A 17,753-nucleotide genomic window follows, 5' to 3' on the forward strand; every position below is an offset into this window, starting at 1 on the left:
TTATATTTTATATCTTTTTTCATTAGCTTGTTTAAAAAGGGCACAAGGAAATGAGATCAATATTTCAAATGTTTCCAAAACTCTAATTTTATTTAAAGTGAATTCAACTTGATGTAGGGGAATTTTATTTAAATTTATGTGAAGGTGCTCAGGTATATATGAATTTTTCTCTTTTGTTGGTTAAAAAATGTTTTAGTAGCAACTTTTGAGGGGCCATTCAGAGTTCTCAGGTTGTATCTCCAAAGTTCAGTTCTAGCTTTGTCCTAGGAAACCTCTCCAATTAGCTCTCTTAATTAAGCAGAATGCCCATATTCAGAGGCAGAATAGCTATGCTGTGGCTGTGCTGGCCACAGACTAACTAATGTTGTTGCCTCATATTCTTTGCGAAACTTCACCAGAAGAATTTGATTATCCATTACTAAAATTGAATAACTGGGGTCAGTGTAGAGAAGTGAATGCCATATCACAAAATGAGTAAAAAGGAATCAAAGCCACAATCATTTTGCCACAATAACTGACTCTTCAGTTAGTTTATTCCACCACAAATTTTAGTTACTTTTTGCCCAACCACTGAGCCTTACCCTCTCATTTATCTATCTACGTATGACTTCAGTAAGCAGTTATGAAGGTAGTTTTTTCAGCAACTGCCTTATGTTAATGAGCCTCCTTGTTTCCACCTCTACCAAAAAGTACATGTATAGACAAATGAATACTCTGCTCTGTGTTTCCATAGCATAGGCATTTATATAGCTCTCAGGAACATTCTGAAAAGTTAAGTAGGTGAGCATTTTTATATACTACCCTTTGTTGGGGATAGAGCTTTTAGAGGTTGAGTTCCTGGCTGCCTTGTAGAGGTCAGAAGTTAAGCTCATGTACCTTCATTTCTTAATTATATTTGAAGGTGGGTGGATGTGATTGACTCCTGATGCACCTTCCTAGAGGAACTATTATTGGTTGGAAGTATATTTCCTCTTTTTTGAAAATTACATTAGGATTAATTGTTGGGCATCAGCTTGAATATTGGACAATCAAGTAATTGGGGTTCTGTAGCAAAGATGGGGTGCCTGTGGCCTTCCAGATTATACTGGAGTCAATTTCTGTGGGCCCCTCTCAACATATATAATAGGGGAAAATGGAGTTAAACTTTTAACAACTGTACTTTCCATGTGAATAGAAAAAAGTAATGTCATTTCCTGTTGAGCCTACTTATGTTAAAAATACAGATTTTATTACGTTTTACTTGCTAATTAGGACACTTAGTAATGTAAGTAGAATACATTGCTTTATCATTTCATAGTTAGTTTCTTTGAAGCCAATCATTCAAGGGAGAATTTCCTTTAGTTCTGACATCTGAAATAAACAGCTAGATGCTGTGTACCTCATTGTTACTAATTCCATTTAAATATAGGAGTGAGAGATGCCACTTGCTGTGTGTCCCATTTTAGCCTCATTTGTTTCATTAAATCACAGCTGGTGAAGACAAATAACACTTTTAGTTAAAACCCCATACTTTGAAAAATGCTGCTTCAAATACTGAAACTGTTTTAAAAGAAAACTATTTTTTAATGCTTGAATGTCCTTTATATTTTTATTTAGTTGTCAAATGCTTGGGCTAGGTCATTGGTTTTTTCATGGAATAGGGGAAGGTATAACCTGATCCCCACAGATGTATTTCACTTGGTTGAGATTAATGGAGGTGTAGTCAAACATATCTTGATGGTACGTGTTTGGAGAAGGCTGCTTTTGATAATTGTTTGGTATTAGTTGTAGAGTTCCTTGAAACAGTTACTGAGACAAGAATAAATATAAATATGTGCATATGTATTGGTATTTTACATGGATATTTTGAGTAAGCACAGAACAGTTCTATCTTAGTGCGAGGTTACCTTCCCCTGCCTTTCAGGAGAAAGCAAAACTTTGCTTGGAGAACATATTACCTGATTTTTTTTTTGTTTTAGTTTAAGGTTATTAATTAATTAATTCATTTATTTACAGAACTTATATGGGCAATCATATAATGATTCTAGGTGGCTCATAACAAGCAATAAAAACAAGGATAAAAGCCAAACCACCCTTCCTCCCAGGTGCCAGGCCAAACAGCCTCCCACTTCAACCCCCATCCTAGCCCAGTGCCTGGGAGAAGAGCCAGGTCTTCATGGCCTTCCAGAAAGCTAAAAGGGTAAGGATCCCTTGGATCTCAGGTCGGAGCCTGTTCCAAAGGGCTGGGGTGGCCACCAAGAAGGTGCATCTCTGAAGTTTCATCAGGTGACACTATTTAAGAGAGAGGCTCACCCTATCTAATCTAGCAGGACAAACAGATACGCTCAGGGAGAGGCAGTCCTGCAGATAACCTGTCCCTGTGCCATATAGGGCTTTGCAGGCAATAACCAGCACTTTGAATTGGACCCGGAAAGCAACTGGGACCCAGTGCAGCTCATGCAGCAATGATGTAACTCAAGTGAACCATAGGCTACCCAAAACTGCATGTGCCACTGCATTCTGGACCAGTTGTAGCTTCCAGGTGGACTTCTAGGACAGCCCCATGTAGAGTGCATTGCAGTAATCCACAGGAGATGAATAAGGCATGAGTGAGTGTGAGCAAGGCCTCCTGATTCTGGGATGGGCGCAATTGGTGCACAAGATGAATTTGTACAAAGGCCTCCAAATCCTAATCTGTTACAAAAAATGCTTTGAGCATTATTATATGCCATAGTCCCATTTCAGTTACATACCAGTGAATGAATAGAGATTACCATCCTTTTCCTAAATTTACCAAAAGTGCACATTCCCTGCACCTGATCTATAGAGGAGCTATTCCACTGATATTATGTGCTGCATTTATTATAAATTTTAAAATCCAAATCTTTAAGTATGTTTATAGCATAATTATGGTACTGTATAAGCAATAAGCAACAAGGGAGTAATTTAGAACATTTTTGAGTTCAAAAATGTTTCAAGTGTATTATGACACAAGTTAAGCTTCCTTAAAAGTATACGTGCTGGCCAGTGGGAATATTTGAGTATAAAATATGGAAGCATCACATTAGGTATGGAGAATGTACACTGATACCAAATGTTACTTTTTCATATACATAAAAGGAAGGATTGAATTATTTCCTGACTGTTTCTAGTTTCTGAGAGGGGAGTTTGTTCTTGAAAGTAATTTGTTTTTCATAATAAGAACAGTATTTGCATGTTTTTCATTCATGAGTATCCATACTCTTCTGAATACATGAAGCTGCTCACGTTGTTTAGTTCATGGCTATGTAACCAAGATCTTGCAGCACTTGTTTTCAGGATATTTACCAAGTTGCAGCTATTAAAAATTTATTGAACAGTTGAATAGGCATACAATCACAACAGATGAATTCATGATTGAATGACTGATGACTGAGTACATGATCACTATTTTCCAAAGTTCTTTATAACTCTGCTAGTATATCTTAGTGCTGAAATATCTTTTTTTGAGTCGCTTTTTTTTGGAATGAGTTATCACAGATTTCTAAAAACTATTATGTATGTATGTATGCTTGCCATTGTCCTCTTCCTAAAGCTAAGAGAGAGTGACTGGCCTGAGGTCACCCAGGTGGCTTCATGTCTAAGGCAGGACTAGAACTTAAGGTCTCCCTGTTTCTAGCCTGGGGCTTTAACCACTACACCAAACTGGCTCTCTTGTAGTCTTCTAAAATCATGCTGCTGAATTTTGCCATTCCAACTTTTTTGTTTCAAAAATAAGGATAGGAATAAGACTAGAAGGCGTCAAAGAGTCAAAACATTCCCACACTTTTCTCAACTTCCAACCTCTTTATTGCTGCCAAATTTCAGTGTTGTAATTTCAGTTCATTTTTCAAGATTAGGGTGGGACAGAGAACAGCTTGCCTTATAGATGCTGCCCCTATTCCCACCATTAAAACCCCCCAAATATTTTCATTCCAGGGATATCACCGCACACCAAATGACATCTTGTGGCTCCTCAGAGGGTCTGCAGGCAGATTTGTGCCCCTGAACCTTAGCAGTTTGCCCACCCCTTACTCTTATGCAAGAAGGAATTTCTGTTGTGGATTCTTGAAAAACACCCAATAGTGTTTTTGACATGCATGAGTAAAATTAGGTCACCTGATCTAAAGGTTTAGCTCACTTAAAATGCATTCTTTTCTAAAAGTAAAAGGACAAATTGCTAATAGTTGGACAGTAGTCTAACTCATTTATCTTCTCAATTTGCAACTGTATTTAATAACTCTGATACTATCTTTATCTCAAGAGTCATTTGATCATTTCAGTGTCCAGTTATATAAGGAGATGCAAAAGTCTAAAACTTCCACAAGGCATTGCTCTATAGGATGCTATTTCTAAATTTATTTAATGGTCTGCCAGCTTTATTTTTTTCCTGGACTGTCTTCCTGACATATTTTTCTGTTGTGTCCAATTATCGTATCTCAGATGCTGACTTCCATCATTGAGGCCCCTTGCCATTTATGACATATTATTAAATAAGTTCATGAAGAATAAAATTACAAAATGTATTAATGTAATCCTGGCCTATCCAGGATGAGGAATTGGACAGTCTGACAAAATATTAATTTTTCCTCTGGAATCTTACCTGTGACAGAAATCAGTATCAGTCTGTACTTGTGCAAGATTAAAGGGCCTTGCTTATTTGGGGCTGAGGCATTCTGAAGCTAAAAATATCATCAAAAATCCTATCTCAGTCAGGACTGCTATGTTTTGCATGTTGGCTGTGAGATCCAAAAGATCTCCTTAATATCAAAAGTATCCCACATACTGTAGTCTCATTAACTAGACTGTGATAAAGCATTAATCTTTTAAGAAATACATATATTGCTTCAGGAACCTACCTATTTATCCCTTTCTGAATCCTTATACACTAGATAATTCAGTGTACTGTACGTAATTAAAGCTAATGAGAGATACCAGTTTGTTCCAGGGTTAGATAGAAAAGATTTTCATGTAACAGTTCTGTGTAAGGGAACCCATGTCTTTCAGCTCCTTATCTGTCATATAAAAGCTATCAGCTATCCAAACTGCAATGCTGTATTTTGCAGCTGCTACGATAGAGGTGTGTTTTACAATATTGAAGGGATCTTTTGCAGCAAATAACTTGTGGCACTTTAAAAGCAGTCATATTTATTATTGTGTGAACTTTGGATCATGCCATCAAGTGCATGTGAAGAAGCTATTGAATTGCTTAATCTGTGAAAAGTGAGCCTTTTGTGGGGTAAGGCTTTCAGGGTCCCTCCCATTATTACTAGGTCTCCAATTTCAAAAGAAGAAAGAGAATTAAAACAAAATGGAATAAAATGCTTTAGTATTGGGAAATGTTAAAAGGCAGAACCCCACACACATGTTCACATGAGGCCACATCAATTGTCAGTTGAGTGTATCACCAATACCCTCTTTTATACCTTGGCAGAGAAATGGCAGGAAGAGAAAACCCCATTGCTTTCTCTTGTTCACAGTGATCTTGATGTACATACCTGGAGGGGGTAACCATATTTTTCCTTTCTTTCCAGTAACCTTGCTCAATGTAACTAGCTCCCTGTGCTAACAACAGCAGGAAGCTATTTATCTTTACTGGGATGATGGAAAAAAAGAAAGCAGAAGGTTTCCTTCTGTTAGCAGTGTTTTCAAGGATAATGTGATGAAAGGGAAGCTTCATTGCTGCAAATGGTGGCAGAAAACTAGAATATTTAGCAAGGGGAGAAAAACTTAGGCTTTTTCCAGTAAAATTATTCTTCCTCCCCTCTAGAAAGCTAATCTTCCTAATCAGCTGCCCAGTAATCAACAAATCACTGAGTCTGTGCTGCAGGGCTGACTCAGAGAAAGGCCTGTGGAGTAATCCATCTTTGCATTAGCTCAATCTTTAATTTTTACATCAATCCTGCAGTCACATGATCAAAATTTGGGCGCTTGGCAACTGGCATGTATTTACAATAGTTATAGCATCCTGGGGTCACATGATCACCATTTGTGACCTTCCCAGCTGGCTTCCAACAAGCAAAATCAATGGGGAACCATGTGATTTGCTTAACAACCGCATCATTTACTTAATGACTATGTGATTCACTTAATGACCCTGGTGATTTGCTTAACTGCCACAAAAAATGTCATAAAATCAGGTGCGGTCACGTGATGCCTTGCTTAATGGCCGCACTGCTTAACGATGAATTTCCCAGTCCCTCTTGTGGTTGTAAGTCGAGGACTGCCTGTATTGCTTTGAAGGTTGAAATGGCCTTGTATTATTCTCTCGTTAGGGTGCCAGATTTTTGACTTTGGCAAAGTTTATGCCTTTGGCAAAGTTGCTTAATATTTCTGCAGGGGATGAAGCAATAACCACAGTCATTCAGGACATCCTGGTGCAGCAAATCCCAGCTCTCTTCTCAAATGTAGCAAGGCGTCAGTCTCCAAAGTCCTGTTGGTCTTGATTTGCTTTGTTTTGATTTTGGTGCTGCAAACGGACTCGGGTGTTGAAGATACACTTCTGTTAAGTGTGGTTGGATTTTAGAAATTCAGTAGTGATCTCTTTTCTCAGTTACCATGTGGTATCAGGACATGTATATTTACATTTTGCTGGATTTAGTCTTTTGAGAAGTTGGTTCTCTACTATAGGAAGCACTATTTGCCACGGATTACTCAGAAGGTCAAATGAGAGACAGTGATCCTATAAAACTGTATCATCAGATAAGTTAAATACTTGGAGCTTCAAAGAGAGAGAATATATCTTTGGAATGCTGGACGTTCCCCCAAATAAACTAAATCCAAATATTTAGGACAAATTCTCCTTAGGACCTTGGTTTAACCATCTCTTTTAAACGTATTGTTATAATACAAGGCTGTATGCTTGGAGGCTTATTTAGCCTTTTCCTACAAATTAGCACAATTTGTTTAAAAAGAAAGGTAGCCATTTTCTTGAAAAGGCTAATTTAGTTGTACTTCATGAGAAAAAGGAAGAAAATAAGAGAAAAAATGTTTTGCTGGATTATTATTTAGATATTTCAGCAACCAAATGCACAAGGTTTTTCCAGCCTTGAAAACTTCTGAAGTATGACTTTGTGTGTGTGTGTGTATATACAAATAATGTATATACATACACACAGGCTACAGAACAACATTTCAGAAGTTTTGAGGTTGGTTTCCTTTCTTTACTGTTGTCAGTTGTCATTGTAACCCAAGATGCACCAGTGTTAAGTGGGAAGTGGAGGGAGTCCCAGGTAAGGAGTGTAGAGGTGCTGAAAGGGGGTGGGGGAGGCCCTGGGAGGCCCAGCGCAGGCTGCATGTGAGTTGGGGGAGGGGGTGTTTAGTGCAGCATAAGCTCAGAAAGGCTGGGGAATGAGGGCACAGGGTGCATGCGATCACAGGGAGGCCATGGAAAGAGGGCGTGGGGTGGGTGTGATCACAGGGAGGCCAGGGAAGGAGGGCATGGAGTACATACGTGTGTGTGTGGGTGTGTGAGATTACAAGGAGGCCGGGGAAAGAGGGTGCAGGGTGTGTGTGTGCATGTGGCGATCGCAGGGAGGCTGTGGAAAGAAGGTGTGGGGTGTGTGCAAGTGCAGAGAGACTGAGGAAAGAAAATGTGGGGTATGTGCAAACAAAGGGGGGAAGGAGGGCACAGGGTATGTGCAAGTGAAGAAAGGGGGTGGACACTTAACCCAGCGACTTGCGACTTTCTTTGCTGGTTTCCCATTGACTTTTGCTTGGGGGAAACCAGTAGGGAAGGTTGCAAATGGCGATCATGTGATTGTGGGGTGCTTGCAACCAGTCATAAGTGCAAACTGGTTGCCAAGTACCCAGATTGCAATCATGTGATTGCGGAGGTGCTGGAATGGCTGCAACTTCAAGGACCGGTTGTAAGTCTCCCTAACCCTAACCGTTGTGGTCACTCAAGGACTACCTGTAAAGCTTTCAACAAGCTTTCTTTCTGCATGTTGAAGATGATATCTTTACTGTCTTCTAGCTGTATTCTAAAACAAGTAAGTTATTAAATGGTTATGAGCATGGTGCAGGTTGAATAGAAGAATTATGTTTTATAAGTTCTGTTTTGGTTCTTATATTTTTAAAACAAAGCATATTTTTTGGCATAGAAGTTAAGAGGCACATAAAGTAAGTTCTCCCTTAGATCATCAGTTTAAATTTTATAGAATCTTTTAAATGTTTCATTTATTCAGTCTAAATTCAGGAGTATCAAATTGCATCTTCTCTGACAATCCCAAGTAATGCAAAATATTTAGATGCTCTTTTTATAACTTTTAATTTCTTGCAGGCAGATGTGCTGAACAGAATGTAAAGTTACCATGGCCTTACTAACAATGACAGATATGGAAGGAACAGTATCATCTACTATTCACCAAAATGGTGGCATTGTTGGAAATTCTACCATTTCCAGACAGACAGAACAGCTGTTTCGAATTTACCTTTATAATTGTCCAGGAAAGACAGAAGGTGACTATCTACAGTTTCCAGTTGGAGAGTATGTTGCAGAAGAAATCTGTGTTGCTGCCTGTAAGGCTTGCGGTAAGAACACAAGTTTTTTAATTACTACAAATATATTGTCTTCCTTTGTTGAGATTCAGCAAGAAACAAAATTGCATTTTTTGTTTTGTTTTGTGCTTTCTCTGGACCAAATGAATGATGTGTTCAACTCCTGGAATAGACCCTCTCTTTTCAATATGCAATAGTAACTCATGTTATTCAGACAAATTTTGTATTTATTCTCTCTCTTTCACGCTCGCTCGCTCACTCTCTCTCTCTCTCCCTCTCTCCCTCTCCCTCTCCCTCTCTCTTCAGTTTGTACACCATCTGATTCCCAAAGACTCCCATTTCCCCTGTCTTCTCTGGCAATAGTCAGCAGAAGAATTTGGTTTCTAATTTATCCACAGTTCAGTCACAATACTGAGTTCAAATGTACTTCAGGTAGTCCCTGGGTTAAGAACACCAAGTTTAAGAACGACCCATAGTTAAGAACAGAGCCTATTGTAGCAAAATTCAAGTTAAACACACAATGATTCAAGTTCATTACACAATACTACTTATATAGTATTATACAATAATACTGTTCTGACTTACATACAAATTTGACTTAAGGACAGACCTTGGGAATGGAATTCATTCTTAAATTGGGGAGTACCTGTATATGGCTTCTTTATAGTACAACTTCATAAATTGTGATTTCAGTAAACCATGGTTAAGACTAATGAAAGTTTACGTACAATGTTAAAATAAAATAGCGAGTTATATTGATCATGCCAAAGGAGGAAAGGGGAACTCATTTATGTATCTCTGAACTGTAATTTGGAGATACATATTACATTTGAATAAAGAATTAATATGTTCCTATGGAAAATTCCGTGGATGCCTTCCAGAGAAAAGTAAAAAGAGCTGGAGTTGTTGCTGGTGCCTTTATCCATCTTAGGCTGCTTAGAAATTGTGGCAATGTTTGAAGCAGCCTTTCTGAACTGGGGTTCCTTGGAACTCTAGAGTTCCACAGGAGGTTATTAGGGCTTCCATGAGAGATCATGGTTAAAAAAAATAATAATAAACATCACCTTTTAAAGTTTGTGCACTGCAGAATGCTAGCACTCACAGCGGTGGGAATTTTTATGTGCTGCAACTCAGCTTACTGATCACACTAACACACAGTGAGCTGTAGATACAGTAATTTTTATGCAGGGGTTCCCTGAGACTTGAAAATTATTTCAAAGGTTCCTCCAGGGCAAAAATGTTGAGAATGGATGGTTTAAAGTGTGGGATTCTACTTTATTCTAGTAGCAGGTGACCTCCCCCCCACCCCATCTCTGCTAAAATATTTGGCTCCTTTTTAAAAAAAAAAAACTTTTTTATTGTAGAACATAGTGCCATAATTCAAGACTATAGCTATTGGAATCCCATTTTTAGAATGTTATATGCTGTGGTGTATTTTCTGTATGGCTTCTTATTTAAGTATGCTTAGGTTTGAGAAAAAGCATAGAAAAGCTTCATGAAATGGAGATGAAAAAATATTTTCATTTCAGAATGGAAAAAAAAAGACCAAGAAATTATGGCATTGTCAGTGTGATTGAAAGCAACAATGAAACTAAGATGATAAAATAGTCAATTGTTAAGCTTCTTTATAACAGTGAAGAAAGTAGCATGGATTTGTAAAAAATAAATCCTGCCAAGCTAATTTTCTCTCTTTTTATTGATTAGATTTACTAATTTAATGGATTAAAGGAATCTTGTTAGAGGATTGGGGGAAAAACCTTTATATTACTTAATCAGTCAGGGTTTCACTGCTATGTGATGGCATAGGTCCTTCATTTTAAATTATCATATGTCAAATAGATTAAAAAGTAATTTAACTCATGCAGTGATACATGATCTTAATGGTTACTTCCAAAAATCATTTTTGAGGATAGCATCAGCCATCTTTGTTATCCTGTGAGTAATTGATAGCAGCTTTTGAAACACCTGGGACCATGAACACGGTGCTTGTCTGCAGTTTATTAAAGCAACCATCTGGGGGGTGGGGGGTTGCTTAGATTATGCAGCTGTTGCATGGAGATTTCCATTGTAGCTTTGTCATCCGGGAGACATATATGGCTGCTTGTAGTTGCAGACGAATGCTGTGCTCACAATCCTGTCTTCTGAAGCACTCTTGCAGAACTAATTTGAAGCACTGATAGCTTTAATCTGGCAAAGATTCTATGTTTAAAATACTGATATCAATATATACAAGAAATAACTTTATGGCTGACTTGTAAGTCATATTACTGCTCCATCTATATACCATCATAACTTTGTAAATAGCAGTTCACTTTGGACCATGTGTCAAATTATATGAAAATAATAATTTGACTGCTTTACCCTGGTGACAGGAATGAATTTGTGTAGACAAACATGCATGAATCATATTTTTCCTGCTTAGACATTCAGACCAGTTTTGGGTTGTAAAGTATGCTTTTAGTAAGACGTGGTATGACATGGCAACTGAATTAATCTCTTGCTGTCTTACATCACATTGACTGTTTTCATACATTGCGGTAAGCCATGATGTGATTTGATGGATATTGGTTTAATATAATGGTTGAACCTTACCATCATGGATGGTTGTTTTCAGGCCTAATGGCTGCATGTGTGATTGAATATAATGTTCTATGGCTTGGGTCCTGCCCACTATTGGCGTGTGATTCCAAGCCAAATTCTCCTGAGAGAATTTGGCTTCATGCTGGAAGAATATCCTTGCTTTTGTCCTTCAGTGTGTGTTTCCCTGGCAGAAGAAGAGCAATAGGGGTATGACAGTAGGTCCGATTCCCACACGTAGAGAGATAAAATATAGAGAAGATAAGGAGTGCAGACAAGCTTAGCCCCCAGTATTCCTGCATAATGTATTTGCATATTCTCTGATAAGTTCTAAAAGTGGTTTGTAAATATGTTTAACTTAATACATTTACAATCCCAATTTATCCAGATTTCTTATTGTAAATAATCTTTTGTGTTCACCTCCATAAAAGCTGATGAGTAAGTGGAGAGCTAGAGGACAGAATTCATATGTATGCCCACTTACATTCCACACTTCAAATCGTAAAATACTGCAGGCAGATGCCTACAAATAGGGCTAATTTTTCAAGTTGGATTATATTTGTATTTTATGTTTAAAGTGAACAAGAGTACCTTCCTTTTTTGTTTGTTTTAATGGAGCGGCCCTGATTTACCATTTTGGCTGCAGGTAACTGACTAAAAGAACTAACAAGATAACATTGTTTGCATTGTAAAAACAAGATTTGCTAACTTTGGCTGTTGATACAGAAAGCAGTAAGTGAAACTATTTGGCTATGAGCTGTGGGATGGCAAGAATGCTAAAGGTCACAGACATATCTTAATCCTCTGTCTGACTTGGTTTTCATCCCAGATACATAATCTTAGCACCAGAAAGCTTTTCTGCTTCTGAATTGATACTTGGTTCCATATTAAAATTTCTGCAAAATACATATACAGGAGGAGAGGGGCAGGTTGCATAGCTACAGATAGTATATATTGAATCCAGTGAGCAATGTTATCAGAAAATTCTAGGATTAGTAAAAATTTAGTATTTGTAGTTTTCTATTAGTAGTAGTAAGCATTCTCCTCTTTTTCAGAATTGTGTGGCTGGCAGAAATCAGATAGGTTAAATTTCCCCAATATGAACATTTGGTAAAAATATTTACCAAATAGCATTAGTACAAGGTATTTTAATCTTGGTATCTTAACCAGATCTGAAGTGGTCCTCATGAAATTTGATCCAGTTGTGTTGGTTACTGCCTTCTCATAGATCAAGTGTCACAGAGTTTTGATGGTTTTTAATTTAAAAAGAATAGAATGATCCAGAAAAAATAATGAAATGCTAATTATTTAATATTCATGCCCATGAATATTAAAAATTTTAAGATTTATAATTTATTAAATATTAAATAGCTTATAAGGTCACCCAACTCTAGGCAACATACATTAAAAACAGTAATATAATACAATACAAGTCCCCCCCATAAAAAGCTGGAAGAAAAACAACCATTAAGTGACAATCAGCCGTGTAGGACCCATTACCCATTATAGCCCTGGAGAAACAGCCAGATTTTCAGAGCTGATTTGTATTCCAGAAGACAGATGGTTTGACAGAGAAGATATGTTTCCCAGGCTCCTTCAGTTGGATGGGACCTGGAGCATACCAGTTCTAGCTGATTGTACAGCCCAGGCAGAAGCCATAGAAAACTGATTGTCCTTTAGATAAGCAGGTCCTATGCCACAAAGGGCTTATTGGCAATAACTAGTACTTGAATTGCATTGGTAACCAGTGCAGCTCATGGAGCGAAACTGTTACATGGGCCTGATGAGATATACCCAAAATTGCCCATGCCACTACACTCTGGATTAGTTGCAGCTTCCAAGTGGTTTTCAAGGATAGCCCCAAGTAGGCTGCATTGCAGTAGTTCTTTTGTTTAGTGATCAAAGTGTGAGTGACTGTCTGAAGGGCCTCACAGTCAAGGGAAGGGCACAATTACTGCACAATATGGATTTCTGCAAAAGTCTTTTTAGCCACAGCTTCCACCTGCTCCTTCAGCAGGAACTGTGAGTCCAAGAAGGCTCCCAAATTGTGCACCAGTCCCAAAGAAACTAAAGATGACACATTATTGGCCCTAGGGAATCCAAAAACCCATAGCTACCCAATCTTGCCACAGTGGAATTTAAGCCCATTCCTCTCCATCCAGTCCTCCATGGCCTCAAGACACTTGGACAAAATCTTGACAGCTTTGTCTGGTCAGTCTGGGGTTGAGATGTATAACTGGGTATCATCTGCATATTGAAGAGGTGAAGATCAGGGGAAAAAACCCTGAAATGGCTTTATATTTAAATCATGCTGTAATGGTTTCATTTAGTGTCCCCTGATTGTAATTAAGTATAATGGAAACTTTTGACTTCCAATTAACTGTCTGTAGCAAAATGTACATCTAAATGTTTTCATTGGATCATAATTCAGTTATCATTTTAAGTTATTATAGTATACAGTACATTGAATTTCTCCCTTTTTATGTTATTATAAAGCAGAATGTGAGAATTGAGATACTAAAATAAACCCTGTTAGCTTTTTCTTCTTGTAAAAAAAAATCTTGTTGCATTGCTTGGCTGCATCACTGATAACAAACCAGTACTATAGGGGTACAGGCATGCCAAACATGTTTTGAGTTTAAAATAATTCCACTTGAAGTTTGAAACTGTTAGTCTGAGTTGAAAATGGGTTGTTTGGACCATTCTGGCCAAAATAGTCTAAAACTCACAAGTCTTTACACACCTCTCTAAGCAAACTATCCCATAATTGGATTATATTAATAGTGTGTTTAAATATTATCTTCTTGGTAATATCTGCTATCCCCTATATTTGGATTCATAAATGTTGCTCATAAAAAGTTCAGTCATTCAAACATACCCTGAAAAAGCTTAAGTATACATATTCCAAGGTAACTCAAAATATTCTGCTTAAACCTATGTATATAAGTGTACTGACTGATGTGAAAATATTATATTTTCAAGTTCAGATAACACAGTCCTGCAGCTCTTTACATCTCACATTTATCATCTTAAATCATGCTTTTTCAGACTTCCACTGTTTTGATATCCCAAAACACTGTGCTGATTAGTTTTTGGCATTATTTACCCAGACTGTATGAATTCATTTCATATCTTTCTTTTAATATCCATTATCTGATTTGTTTAATCATCTGGATTGCCAAACACTTCTTATGCAACGTGGTAATTCCTATAGTTCACTACTTCAAGGTCTGCTAGCTTTCACTTCTTAATAGGTAAAGAGGAATAATTACATTTACGTTAGAATTGTGACATCATGGTACTGACATATAATGATTAGATAAAACATTTGGTGAACAACTACATGGTAACCTGTGTCTAGAAAAACAATTGGTATGCAGAATTTCTGCTCAAGGGAAAAGTCCAAAGTATGTAACCAATACATTAGTGTACTTCATTTCAGTATCTGGATGTTTAACTTATTATTGAAACTATAAATCATTGTATTATTTTAATTATTAAATATATTATAAATACAAAAATTATGAATATAATTTCTGTATTTATAATAATAGTCTGCTCACATATTACAGAAGAATTTTGCTTCTAGAACAGTAAAAATTTAACTTGAAATGGGGAAAACAGTTAAGAGAGAAGAATAAGATTTTAAAAGCACTAATGAGTAAGAAGTAGATGTGTTCTTTGTTTAGGTTTTGAAATAACTGTAGAGATTAAAATGTGATATGCACATCTGGAAACATATGAGGCTAAACTGTATAAATGTGCACAGGATAGATATTATGATTGATCCTCACCAGTAGTTGTGAGAGAGAGGTAAGATATATGTGCTCTTTTTTGATTGGACCAAATATCTATAGTGAACTGCATGCCTATGTTAGGGTGTAGTGTACACACTCCCAGGGTTACCTCCTTATATCAGTGATGTAGCAAAGGCTCTTCCTGCTTGCTGAAGGTTAGGGTCATGCACTTGAGGGGATTTATAGTTGGGGATAAGCAGCCACTGGAAGTAAAATTCTCCATATGCTGAAGGGCTGGTCATGCAAACCCATCATTACTGTTACGTCTCATATAAAGTCTGATGCTGTGCCTACCCATAGCTCAGTCATTTCAAGCATTTGAGTATTTGTTGTTTGCACTAGGGCTGTGGCTTGATATAGTACATGGAGTGCTTGGTCAAAGTAAAACTTAGAGTGCATTCGGAAAGTATTCAGACCCCCTTCACTTTTTTCAATTTTGTTATGTTGCAGCCTGATACTACAATCGTTAAATTTATTTTTCTCTCTCATTAATCTACACTCAGTACCCCATGATGACAAAGTGAGAACAGAATTTTAGAAAAGTCTGTAAATTTATTAAAAAGAAAAAAAAGTGAAATATCACATGTACTTAAGTATTCAGACCCCTTACTCAGTACTTAGTTGACGCACCTTTGGCAGCAGTTACAGCCTCGAGTCTTTGTCAGTATGACGCGACAAGCTTTGCACACCTGGATTGGAGGATTTTCTGCCATTCTTCTTTGCAAATCCTCTCAAGCTCAATCAGGTTGGATGAGGACTATCAGTGGACAGCCATTTCCAGGTCTCTCCAGAGATGTTCAGTAGGGTTCATAGATGTTTGGGGCTCTGGCTGGGCCACTCTAGGACATTCACAGAGTTGTCCCTAAGCCATTCCTGTGTTGTCTTGGCTGTGTGCTTAGGATTGTTGTCATGTTGGAAGGTGAACCTTTGGCCCAGTCTGAGGTCCTGAGCGCTGTGGAACAGGTTTTCATTGAGGATATCTGTGTACTTTGCTCCATTCAGCTTTCCCTCAACCCTGACTGGTCTCCTAGACCCTGCTGCTGAAAAACACCCCCACAGCATGATACTGCCACCACCATGCTTCACTGTTGGGATGGTATTGAGCAGGTGATGAGCAGTGCCTGGTTTCCTCCAGACATAATGTTTAGAATTGAAGCCGAACAGTTCAATCTTGGTTCCATCAGACCAGAGAATCTTGTTCCTCAGAGTCTGAGAGTCCTTCAAGTGCTTTTTTGCAAACTCCAAGCAGGCTTTCCTGTGTTTTGCCCTGAGGAGAGGATTCCATCTAGCCACTCTGCCATAAAGCCCAGATCGGTGGAGGGCTGCAGTGATGGTTGTCCTTCTGGAACTTTGTCCCATCTCCACACAGGATCTCTGGAGCTCAGTCAGAGTGACCATCGGGTTCTTGGTCACCTCTCTTACTGAGGTTCTTCTCCCCTGATTGCTCAGTTTGGCCGGGCGACCAGCTCTTGGAAGAGTCCTGGTTGTGTCAAACGTCTTCCATGAGAATTATGGAGGCCACTGTGCTCTTGGGAACCTTCAGTGCAGCAGAAATTTTTTTGTAGCCTTCCCCAGATCTGTGCCTTGCTCTGCAGGCAGTTCCTTTGACCTCATGGCTTTTGCTCTGGCACGGTATGCATTGTCATCTGTGAGGCCTTCTATAGAGAGGTGTGTGCCTTTCCAAATCATATCCAATCACTTTAATTTACCACAGGTGGATTCCAGTCAAGGTGTAGAAACAGCTCAGGAACGATCAAGAGAAATGGGAGGCACCTGAGCTAAATTTCAAGTGTTGTTGCAAAGGGTCTGAATACTTATGCCAATGTGGTATTTCAGTTTTTCCTTTGTAATAAATTTACAGACATTTCTAAACTTCTGTTTTCACTTTGTCATTATGGGGTACTGAGTGTAGATTAATGAGAAAAAAAATGAATTTGAACGATTGTAGTATCAGGCTGCAACATAACAAAATTGAAAAAAGTGAAGGTCTGAATACTTTCCGAATGCACTGTGCTTAACCACATAATACAATAACAAAGAGCATTTGTAGATTCTGTACTACTGCTGGAGAAAGAGAATGATTGTGAATGATTGTGACTGGACAGGACTGTGGTTGGAGCTCTACTGGTATTGAGTGGTCTGCCTCAGGACCTCACCCTGTTTCTCCCATGTCATTTAGCAGTAAGTTGTTTGGCTTTACTTTGTTACACTCTACCTCTACCTGGTAAAAACAAAAAACCTACTCCCCAAAACCATGACTCGTAAAAATAGTGTCAGAGGGAGGATTAAGAAGGTCTACTGGCACTTCCAAGGGAGCAATGGCAGACTGAAGATGGCTCCGTTTTTGCGGATCTGACAGCTGTGGCGGACAAGAGGAGCCAGCGAAGGATTCGGCTCTTCGGAACCATCTCTGGAGTCTGGAAATGACTGAATTACCCACAAATACTCCTTACAGAGGCTCCCTGTGAAGAGATCACAAATTAGTGATCTTCAATGGAATCTGGGAGTCACAGGAAACATTGACCGTAAGCCACAGTTTGGAGTCTTAAAAAGGACATTAGATTTGCTCATACTTCCTCTTTTAATTGACAATGGAAACTACTTATTATCAATTATTTGGAAATTAAAAACCTTCTGAAGGGCAAGTTGCTGCACATCAGGAGAATTTCCTTCTATCCTTGAAGAAAGAAAAATCAAGTAAGTTTAAAGATTAAAAAGAAGAATTTCAATTTTTGAAACAACAAAAGGGGGTTTAGAATGTTGACTGTGGACAGTTAAGGGGCCAGATGGATCTGAAAGAATAGTTTTTATGGACTGTTTTAAATTTTATAAAAAAGCTGATGATTTTGGAATTAACTATAAGAAACCTTACTGTGAAAAAGT

At 38.1% G+C, this 17,753-nt stretch overlaps 1 protein-coding gene across 3 annotated transcripts in view; it reads left to right on the forward strand.

The window, feature by feature from the left end:
- The window catches only part of JAK2 (Janus kinase 2), a 99,319-nt gene that overhangs the window by 29,774 nt on the left and 51,792 nt on the right, over nt 1-17,753 (forward strand). For 2 of the 3 annotated variants that reach the window (XM_088130394.1, XM_007431977.4), the window contains one exon: nt 8,279-8,529. The exons of the other annotated variant lie outside the window; for it this stretch is intronic. In XM_088130394.1, the coding sequence (XP_087986520.1) occupies nt 8,310-8,529 (220 nt within the window). In that variant the 5' untranslated portion in view covers nt 8,279-8,309. The remainder of the gene's footprint in view (nt 1-8,278; nt 8,530-17,753) is intronic. 3 annotated transcript variants of the gene reach the window in all.

This window comes from Python bivittatus, unplaced genomic scaffold (assembly GCF_059951505.1).
Source record: "Python bivittatus isolate LINGU-HERP-01145 unplaced genomic scaffold, Pbiv_v1 ctg000850_np1212, whole genome shotgun sequence".
Lineage (NCBI taxonomy): Eukaryota > Metazoa > Chordata > Lepidosauria > Squamata > Pythonidae > Python > Python bivittatus.